We start from the raw sequence: 10,979 nt of genomic DNA on the forward strand, positions 1-10,979 counted from the left end.
GAAAGCGAAGTGCACTCTGGATGCCCTGACAAAACCACCAAAGTCTCCGCCAAAAGGCAACTATGAGCGCATTATTGCAAAGACATTTGTCGAAGCGGAGCGGTCGGGAAGTACTGTCAGTGATCAAAGGTTAAAAGAACGACGAGCTGGGAAAAAAATTGCCCAGCTCGGCGAACAAGCGAACCAATCGTGCCCCCCGCTCAAGGTGTCTAAAGACATCGTCGCTAATGATCCGAGGATGGTGGCCGGTTATAGCAATCTTGGAGATTACCTGCCCGACGATGTACATTATGAAATCATGGAGGTGGACGAACACAAATACCATTACGGGAAGCCTCTCGTCAAAGATGAAAGATCTCTAACAACGATGATGCGAAGATTACATGATTGGTACATGAAAACCTGCAGAGAGTCTGATGTGATGAATACTTTGACGCTGAGAGTTAAACCGGAGCATGACCTCGTTGGAATTGAACTGCTGAATGTTCCATTTGAGGAGTTCTTCCAGTTTTTCAATCAAAAGGCCCTCGATAAATCAACGATCACTTGCTACTGTCTGTAAGTAGTACTACTTCTGTCATTAAGTCTCTCTATATAGGTCAGCTCTTTCATTGCATGTATTTATAATTATCCTCACTATATTATGCAGATTGAAGACCGTTGAATTGAAGAAAAGACAAATCGGTGATATTGGGTTCATTAACACAAATCTCATAGATGCATATACGGTTGAAAAACATGCCAAAGAAGCCGAGGCCAACTTGCTACGATCGTTGGTACTAAATCAAAACAAAGATGTAATACTCTTTCCTTACAACTTCAAGTGAGTGTTACTGTCTTGTGCATATTCGGTTTCCCTTATTAGTCCAGGTTATGGTAATGTAATTGATGACTTATGCATGCATGCGCAGCTTCCACTATATTCTCCTAGAGATTAAGCTTGAGCAGGGAGTAGTAACCGTCTTAGACTCGAGACGAAAAGATCCCCAAGACTATGCGGACACGACTCAAATGCTCGAGAAGTAAGTTAAATCGATCATTATCCACCATATCAGCAACTTTGTTCATTTCCTGATATCAAGTAATTGTTTTCTTTGTCTGGCAGGTTTTGGAGAAAATTCACCACAAAAGCTCCGGGACTGCCGAAGAAGCTGCAATTTAGACACCCGAAAGTAAGTACTATAGTAGCATGTTCCGCACATCTCCTAGTGATTCAAGCGCTAGTTTCATCAATACCATTTAGCATGCTTGCTTATCAGTTAGATTGACCTCTATTTCTTGTAAAGTGGTTGTGGCAGGAACAAGGGAATGATTTCTGTGGATACTACGTTTGCGAGTCTATCCGCCACACAACCTGTGAGCGGGGCTACTCTGACGAACAATATGAAGTGCGTAAGCAATAATATTCACAATTTTATTTTATTACCATCATTCGTGTTGAGTTTCATTTATTCATATATATATGTATTGACCCCCTTCTTCAAATTAGATGTTTCGGATGCGGGATGAACTCCTAGCAGAAGATCGTATGCGAGCAATTCAAGAGGAATTGGCGGCATTCTTCCTTGACCACGTGATTGCTGAAAACGGAGAATACTATGTGGACCCTGTGTTCTTACAATTTAATTAGGAGATTATATTGTAAGAGATAATTATTGTATATATGTAGCCGGTAGTGTCAGATAGATATACGAGAACTTGTTGTTCGACCAATCTCTCGGAGAAGGAGAGGTGGTCGATATCACTTCTCTCTGTATGCATATGTTCATGACGATCTTCTGTTTCCTTCATTTGCTTACTAGCTAGCGTGTCTAGTCCTCTCCATACGTATATAGTACGTAGCGTCGATCAAGCACGGAGATAAGAGAGGACACTTCTCTCTATTAATTAGCTAGCTAACACAATATATGAAACACCTAAATTAACCCCCCAAAACCCCCCACCCCCCCTTAAAAAAACAAAAACCCCAGCCCCTGAAATGCTGACGCGTGGATGCCTATTGGTCCCGGTTGGTGACACCAACCGGGACAAAAGGCCCTACCTATTGGTCCCAGTTGGTGGCACCAACCGGGACCAAAGGCCCCCCTGCCTGGGCTGGCAGCAGCGGCCACGTGGAGGACCTTCTATCCCGGTTCGTGTAAGAACCGGGACTAAAGGGTTAGGGCTTTAGTAACGACCCTTTAGTCCTGGTTCGAAGACCGGGACAAAAGGCCCTTACCAACCGGGGTAAAAGCCCCTTTTTCTACTAGTGCATTTAAAAATAAGCTCAATGACATTTAATCGAACACCTACCAGACGTGGTGTCCGTCATGGAGGTCATCGACAGGGGTGGAGTGTACCTGGGTACAAACGGTTTCAGAGTGGGCAGCTTCATCGTAGGCGCGTCGTTGCTGGTTGGAGACGTCCGGCAATGGCTATGTGGCGGCCGGAGACGTATAGCAGTGGCAGCGGAGATGGAGGACGCAGATGCAAAGCAAGGAAAAGAAGGGCAGAATGGAAGAAAATAGGATCAAGAGGGGCGATTGGGTGGACCAGGGGTGTCGGAAACCTATATTTCGGGTGTCCGGACTCCCGCAAATCTCGCCCACTTTGTCTCTAATTTATGAGAGAAATCATGTCCAGACCGTTACGCCGCCGTCACCGATACATATCAATGTTGGATGGCTTCCGTAGTTACGGTCCGCCTTGATATGCCCTGTTAAGAAAAGTACAGCGAAGTACATGTATAAATAACCTTGCCAATCGCCAATCATATGGACAAAGCTAGAACCAGCAGATCTAAGCAGGGCAGTCAACTCCGCTCCATCGTCAGCATGGAGATGGCGCAGGCAGCACGACACCTGTTCACTCCCACCGGCACCAGCGTACCGCTCCTTCTGCTCGTCGCCGGCCTCACCGCCATCCTGTACGCCGTGACCCGGCACAGGAGCGGCGGGCTCCGCCTCCCGCCTAGCCCATTCGGCCTGCCCATCCTCGGCCACCTCCACCTCCTCGTGCCGCTGCCGCACCAGGAGCTGCACCGCCTGGCCGAGCGCCACGGCCCGCTCCTCTACCTCCGTCTCGGCTCCATGCCCTGCATCGCCGCCTGCTCCCCGGACGCCGCCCGCGAGGTGCTCAAGACCCACGAGGCCGCGTTCCTGGACCGCCCCAAGCCGACGGCGGTGCACCGCCTCACCTACGGCGGCCAGGACTTCTCCTTCTCAGCGTACGGGCCCTTCTGGCGCTTCATGAAGAAAGCGTGCGTGCGCGAGCTCCTCGCGGGCCGCACCCTCGACCGCCTCAGCCACGTCCGCCGCGGGGAGGTGGCGCGCCTCGTGGTTTCCCTAGGGCAGAGCGCCGCCGAGGGCAAGCCCGTGGACGTGGACGCCGAGCTCATTGGCCTGACCGGCGACATCGTCTCGCGGATGGTGATGAGCCGGCGGTGGACCGGCGACGACAACGACACCGAGGAGATGCGGAGCGTGGTCGCCGAGACGGCCGAGCTCATGGGCACGTTCAACCTGCAGGACTACATCGGCGCGTTCAAGAACTGGGACGTGCAGGGCCTCGGCAAGCGCATCGACGCCGTGCACCGCAAGTTTGACGTCATGATGGAGAGGATACTCACGGCGAGGGACGCCAAGCGGCGGCGGCAACGCGAGTCTGCCAACTCCGAGGACGGCGGCGAGGGGGAGGGGAAGGACATTCTTGACATACTGTTCGACATGCACGAAGACGCCGCCGCCGAGATGCAGCTCACCAGAGACAACATCAAGGCTTTCATGCTGGTATTACTCGATCTGTTCATCCACGATGCGGTCGAACCGACCTAGCACTGAAAAATCATTAATTGGTGCAGGACATTTTCGCGGCGGGGACGGACACGACGACGATCACGCTGGAGTGGGCGCTGTCGGAGCTGATCAACAACCCGGACGTTCTCCGGAAGGCCCAGGAGGAGATGGACGCGGTGGTCGGCAAGGACCGGCTGGTCAACGAGTCGGACATCCCAAGCCTGCCGTACCTGCAGGCTGTGGCCAAGGAGACGCTGCGGCTACACCCGACGGGCCCGCTGGTGGTGCGGCGGTCACTGGAGCAGTGCAAGGTGAGCGGGTACGACGTGCCGGCCGGCGCGACGGTGTTCGTGAACGTGTGGGCCATCGGGCGCGACCCGTCGTGCTGGCCGGAGCCGCTGGAGTTCCGGCCGGAGAGGTTCCTGGAGGGGGGCACGAACGCCGGGACGGACGTGCGCGGGCAGCACTTCCACATGCTGCCGTTCGGGTCCGGGCGGCGGATCTGCCCCGGCGCGTCGCTGGCCATGCTGGTGGTGCAGGCGGCGCTGGCCGCCATGGTGCAGTGCTTCGAGTGGCGTCCCGCGGGCGGCGCGGACAAGGTGGACATGGAGGAGGGGCCCGGGCTGACGCTGCCGCGGAAGCACCCGCTCTTTTGCGCCGTCGCGCCGCGGCTCCACCCGCTGCCGCTGCCCTGAGGAGCTGCCGCGTCGGGTTTAGGGGAGAGTACTCGCGCGTCGCCTGGTGCTCAAAAAGTCAGAGCTGGGAAAAAATATACGAGTTCTTTCCTGAATGCTGTCCGGTGTCAGTTTGTTTGTCGAGTTAAGGTTTTGTATTACTACAGAAGCTGGAGTACGAATCTCGCATGTGTCGCTTCACTAATTGGTTTGAATAAAAACAGCAACTTCTCCGATCCATATAATTGTTGCTGTTTTAGGGCATCTCCAACGAAGACTTACAAATTTTCGTCCCCATACGCCAGCTTTGCGTTAGCGGACAGGGAAGATCAGTCAGCGGACACGAATGTAGAGGCCGCCATCCAAGATCCAACTATATCTATGTCCGCCAGTAAATTTAAATTCAAATGTGTTCCGCTCCCCACAGCGTGCCGGATCACACCAGCGCTGGATTGCATGCCCGATCGCAACAAAAATGAAGGCAAATATATATGCTTAGTTTTTACATGTCCGAATCCAAAGTAACATCAGTCCGGCAGTCCGTGAATTTCTGCCCTGCCGGACCAGCAATCCCAGTCGTCTGCTCCTCGATGAAGGTGGTGCCATCGCCGTCGCGTAGACAGCCTCTGCCTCCGTGTGCGCGTACACCTCCGCCGCGTCCTCATTCTCCGCCACGGCTAACTGATCTTTCTGCCGCTGCAACATCTGGTAGCAGACGGAATGCATGATGATTCTTGCGTCGGCATCCAAAGAGTCCACATTCAAGGTCACCATCTTGGCCTCCTCTGCATTGGCGGCGATCTTCACCTTCTTTTCCTCCAGCGCGGCCTTCCTCTCTTCGATCATGGTCCTCCTCTTTTCGAGATTGAACTTCTTGTCTGTCGCCTCCATCAATAGTTTGAACCTCTCCGCCTTCTTCTCCTCCTTGATGTCCGAGCGCTTCATGCACGCCTCCTCCTTTTTTGCCAATATGTCCTCGAACCTCTCCACCAGCATGGCCGCCGCACCTTCTCGCTTTGCCCTATCCTCCCACTTCTTCCCCTTTCTTCTAACCTTCTTCAGCGGTCCTTGGGTTGGGTCGGTAGGTGTGACACCCTGGATTTTGCCCTTTTTCTTTTTCTTGGATTTGTTGGATATTTGAATTTCATTTGAATTTTTAGTCAACTCTTTTGGACTTGCTGTCGGGGTTATGACCCTGACAATGAATACTAGGGGTACGAATAAGGGGCAGAGACTAGCTACGGCGCAGGTGTAAGACTCAGTGTTTAACGAGTTCAGGCCCCTTTCGGTGGAGGTAAAAGCCCTATGTCTCGTGCCTTGATGCTTGCTTTGATTTGATGGGTATGGTTACAAAGATTACTTGCTGCCTGGCTATGGAAAGAGGTGCGGCTTATATAGAGTGTGCCGCAGCCCATGTCCCCCACGCCGTCGAGGCAATTAATGGTATTGAATGAGTCAGTTACTAGTGTAATGAGCCTCTACTACAGCAGTTATAGGTAACAATAGCTATAACTCTATTTAGTGGATGACTTAGGATTCCTCGACCATTGTAGCTCCCACGACGTCCTCCTGCCCTCTTATGTCCGAGTGGTGATCCATCAGCTGAGTGATATGTCATCGTCCGAGTGTCGTTGAGTTGTCCGAGTGAGCTTCCTAATGTGTGCATCCGAATGTTAGGCTAGTCCAGGGACCTACCTATGATGGTGATGGACCCCTTGTGGGTCCCAAATGATGGGTCCTTGACCCTATCTTGAATAGGTGACCACATCATTAACCCCCGAACCGGTTAAGGTTTCGTAGGACAAACAGGTCGATCCTTCCGTTGGGTCCGAGTGCTGGGGGCACTCGGAATACGTTTCCGAATCGTGGTTTGTTATTCCTTGGACGAAAACACAACGGATTCTGGACTTTAGGTTTACCTAGATGACCAGGTGATGTTCATCGTCGAGAAAAAACTCGGTGGCATTTGTTTGTCTCTCGGAGGAGATAAACTAGGGGCTTGAGTGAGAGCATACCATTACAACTCGAGTGGCGACGCCGGCGCGTGGTCTGACTCTCCGGAGAGACGCCACTCCTTATCCCAGTGGAACGCCAGCGCAGGCCTTCTAGGAGTCCAGGTTTATGAGTCATGCGCCTTGGAGCCTACTGAGAGGGCCAAGTGAACCCGCGGAGGGGCGTGAAGCTCGTCACATAAGGATCCTGAAGAAGACTTCAGCCGGGTGTTTAACGTGGCCGAGTGCACAGGTCCCCGTGGAGGGTAGTGAGTCGGACTGACACGCGCCCTTTAGGAAAGGGACCGCGGGTAATCAATCGGATTGATTTGTCCCGGAAATCTAAGGATTTGAATTTGTGGGTTCGCGCGCTGAAGCGGTAACGTCGTGCGCTAGTGGGAAAGGGGGGCATGGCTCCTCGATTTGTGCGCACGATCCTCGCCACGTGTTGCACCTGCTCTGTGTAAAGCCCCTTCGTGTGGGCCGTCGATCCAGGGATTCGCGGTGGGAGATCCGGCTGGAGATTTTGTCTGGTGGTATAAAAGATCTGGAGACATAGGTCCGGCCCTCAGATCCCCTTCTGCTCGCTTCGACTCCTCTGCTTCCTCCCTCCTCTCGAGTGCGTGGCAATGAAAAAGGGCTCCACGGCCAAAGCGGAGAAGGTGGGGAAGACGACCTCCTCTGGCTCTGAAGAGGTGGTCGGCGGTGCGGCAGGGGATTAGATCCCGTCGTGCATCTCCGCTCGACGACTTGAGGAGCTAGCGGAAGAGGGGCTGATCCGCATGAAGGATGGCGTTGCCCGAGCGCGGGTGAGGTCGAGCCGACGCCTCATGAGGACGAGCATGTCCTGCTCGTTGTCGGTGTCAAAACCGGCGGATCCCGGGTAGGGGGTCCCAAACTGTGCGTCTAAGGCGAATGGTAACATGAGGCGGGGGACACGATGTTTACCCAGGTTCGGGCCCTCTCAATGGAGGTAATACCCTACTTCCTGCTTGATTGATCTTGATGATATGAGTATTACAAGAGTTGATCTACCACGAGATCGTAGAGGCTAAACCCTAGAAGCTAGCCTATGGTTATGATTGTTCTCGTCCTACGGACTAAACCCTCCGGCTTATATAGATACCGGAGGGGGCTATGGTTACACAGAGTCGGTTACAAGGGAGGAGATCTACATATCCGAATTGCCAAGCTTGCCTTCCACGCCAAGGAGAGTCCCACCCGGACACGGGACGAAGTCTTCAATCTTGTATCTTCATAGTCCAACAGTCCGGCCAAAGTATATAGTCCGGCAGTCCGAGGACCCCCTAATCCAGGACTCCCTCAGTAGCCCCTGAACCAGGCTTCAATGACGATGAGTCCGGCGCGCAGATTGTTTTCGGCATTGCAAGGCGGGTTCCTCCTCCGAATACTCCATAGAAGATTTTGAACACTAGGATCGTGTCCGGCTCTGCAAAACAAATTCCACATACCACCGTAGAGAGTATAATATTCCACAAATCTAATCTGTTGACAAGTTTCATAGCATGACATCACGCCACGGCCTGATCATTATTCGAACCGTTTTTTGCAACCAGCTGCTGCACATATTGCGAGGCGGTTTGCTTGGCACGTCTTGTCGAAGCAGAGATCGTGTCCCCTTATCACGGGATTCTCATCAATACGGGTGTGGGTAACCCAACTGTGCCATTAATCACGGTGCTTGGGGAATAAGCGATTTTACGAGGCAGGTGAGGAGGCGCACAGTTTCCTCCGCCCTTATAAAGGGACAAGGACTTCTCTTTTTCACACACGCCTTCTTCTTCCCTGCCCATCCATTCTCGCGCACTCGAGCTCCAGCGCCCAAGTTCGCATTTTCTCCGCAAAACCACTCCAAACATGTCCGGAGCGCGAGGCAAGTGGATGGTCTCCTCCGTTACGGAGGGAGACATTACGAAGCTCCGGTAAGCCGGATACCTAGCCGCAGATATCGCGCACCGGCTCCCAGATGCGGGGCAGATCGTCCCTACTCCAGAATCCCATGAGAGGGTGGTATTTCTCACCCACTTCGTTCGCGGACTGGGATTTCCCCTCCACCCATTCGTCCGCGGGCTCATGTTTTATTATGGGCTAGATTTCCATGATCTGGCCCCCAATTTCATCCTCAACATCTCGGCGTTTATCGTCGTGTGCGAGGCCTTCCTCCGCGTCAAGCCCCACTTCGGCCTGTGGCTGAAGACCTTTAACGTTAAACCGAAGGTGGTGGTCGGCCAGCAAGCGGAGTGCGGAGGCGCCATGGTGGGCAAAATGCCCAACGTCACCTGGCTCGAAGGCTCCTATGTGGGGACCGTAAAGGGGTGGCAATCGGGGTGGTTCTACATCACCGAGCCGCGCGACACCAACTGGGTGGCGGCCCCCGAATTTCGATCTGGAATCCCCATGCGGCTCACCTCCTGGAAAGAGAAGGGCCTATCCTGGGGTTCATCAGTGGAGCTGACCGGACTCCAGACCTGCGTAAAAAACATGATAAGCAAGAAAATCAAGCTTGTCAACGTGGTCCAAGTCATGGTCTTCCGCCGGATCCTCCCGTGTCAAAGATGGGCATTCAATTTGTGGGAGTTCGACCCGGTGAAGCACCAGACGCTGCGAGAGCTCTTCGACACAACGCACAAGGACGTCTGGAAGGTGCTGTTCAAGGGCACCGAGGTACCTCCTCCCCTTACCGAGGACCGCGGACTCAGCGCAAAGCGCCCTGCCAATCCGATAAGTCTTTTATATCTCATAAGATGTTCTTTTCCCCAGTATAACCATGCGTGGGATCTAAGCCTCCACGCCATTTAACAGGACTGGGTAGCGACAGCGGAGCAGATCGATTGTCTAGCCCCCTGCCCGAAGATCCAGCAGATGCTCTCCTAACGGAGATGCTGGTTCCAGCGCCTTATGAGGCGCCGGAGAAGAAGGCCACGGGGACCAGGAAAGGTCTCCGGCGCAAGGTTATATCAGACTCATCGTCCGAAAACACCGAGGCGCACTCCTCCCACGAAGACGAGGAGGAGGAAGAGGAAAGTTCTCCCCCCAGCCAGGAGGGACAGGAAAAGGAAGGCCGCCCCATCAGGGGAGGCCGAAGGGTCCAAGAAGGGAAGGACCCTCCTCCCGGACTTCTCCACGAAGGCCGCTTTCAGCGACGAGGAGTGGTTACCCAGGGACAAGCCCCTGGCGAAGTCGTGAGTATCCGGATACCATAATAGTTCTTGGTACGTTTTATTATACTGCTTCTTATCACGCCGAACATGATTACGTAGTCCATCCCGAGCCCATATCGATGTATCTTCGTCGGATGATTCTTTGGGCCTGTCGGATATGAACAGCGATTCACTCCCGACCGCCTCCCCCCGGCCTACGGACGATGCCGAGGTGTTGTCTCAAAGGGAACTAAACCAAGGGGAGACAGTTCCGGAGGCGCCCCAATGCGACATTCCAGGCGCTGGGCGCACGAGGGGCAAGACTCCCCTGGGCCCTAACGCCTGGGGCAGCAAGTCTAGCCCCTAGCCGAATACAGCACTGGAACCTCCAGTGGTTCCGGATTCTGTCAGGCAACCCCTCGCTAAGGGGGGCAAGCCGTCTATGCCGATGGCCTCTGTCCATCCAGAGGCATCGGACAACTTGTTGGAAGCGCTTCGCGGCGCTTCCATCGACGAAGAGCACCGCACTATTATGAGTGCGGTGGTCAAGAAGGTTCAGTCAGCTAAGAGCGGACTGACTGAAGCCTGTGCCAGCCTCCTAACAGGCTTTGAGGTAAGTAATCAAATTATAAGAAAATGTTACAGCATAGACAGTAGCCCCTGATGCTCTGTTTGGCGTTCATGAAGAAAGGCCGAATAGAGGATCAAATAATAATCGCAGGAGTCTAATCAGAATGTGTCTATGTGAATAAGCAGGCTTCACTGCTGGCCGCCGCCGCTCGTACCGCGGAGGTCGCCGCACTGAAGCGGAACCTTGAGCGGTCCAAGGAAGAGCTTGGCCTTACCAAGAGGCAGCTCAAAGAGAACAAAGGTAAGTGACACCCCGTCTGAATATTGATAAAGAAAAATTTGGTTTTGTAATAATAGGATCGTCATGAATTTTGCTAGGGGCCACGACCGAAGTGGTGGCCCTGAAGAAGGCGCTGTCCGAGGCCGAAGACAAAGCGGCCAAGGAGCGCATCGAGCGAGAGAAGCAAGAGGCCCGAGTCGGCGAGGTGCAGCAAGAGCTCCAGGCTCTCGTCAAGAAACACGAGTCCTTGGAGCGTGACTCGAAGACGCAAGGGTCCGAGCTTGCGAAGGCCCTCGAAAACGCACAACGTGCCAAGGCCGAAGCCCAAAAGGCCCTCCAGGAAATTGAGGTGGTTAAGAAGATAGCGGTGGGTAAGGCATTCATTATGCAAAGCAAGTATGTGAAGGAAACTTTCCTTTTACTTACCCGATTTCGGAGCTCTCCAGGAGCGTTCGCAGATCTACCTCGCAGTGTGTCGGATGCCGCAGAGTTCTACCGGGCCGAGGAGGGGAGCTCGATGGAGAAGTTGT

At 53.6% G+C, this 10,979-nt stretch overlaps 1 protein-coding gene across 1 annotated transcript; it reads left to right on the forward strand.

Annotated features, from left to right (window-relative positions):
- Positions 1–2,813: 2,813 nt before the first annotated feature.
- LOC109763573 (cytochrome P450 93A3-like) lies at positions 2,814–4,605 on the forward strand. The gene is made up of 2 exons (XM_020322421.2): positions 2,814–3,767; positions 3,839–4,605. Exons 1-2 carry the CDS (start codon positions 2,814–2,816, stop codon positions 4,466–4,468), a joined length of 1,584 nt encoding a protein of 527 aa, XP_020178010.1. The 3' UTR covers positions 4,469–4,605.
- Positions 4,606–10,979: the final 6,374 nt, after the last annotated feature.

This window comes from Aegilops tauschii, chromosome 7 (genome assembly GCF_002575655.3).
Source record: "Aegilops tauschii subsp. strangulata cultivar AL8/78 chromosome 7, Aet v6.0, whole genome shotgun sequence".
In the NCBI taxonomy this organism is placed as follows: domain Eukaryota; kingdom Viridiplantae; phylum Streptophyta; class Magnoliopsida; order Poales; family Poaceae; genus Aegilops; species Aegilops tauschii.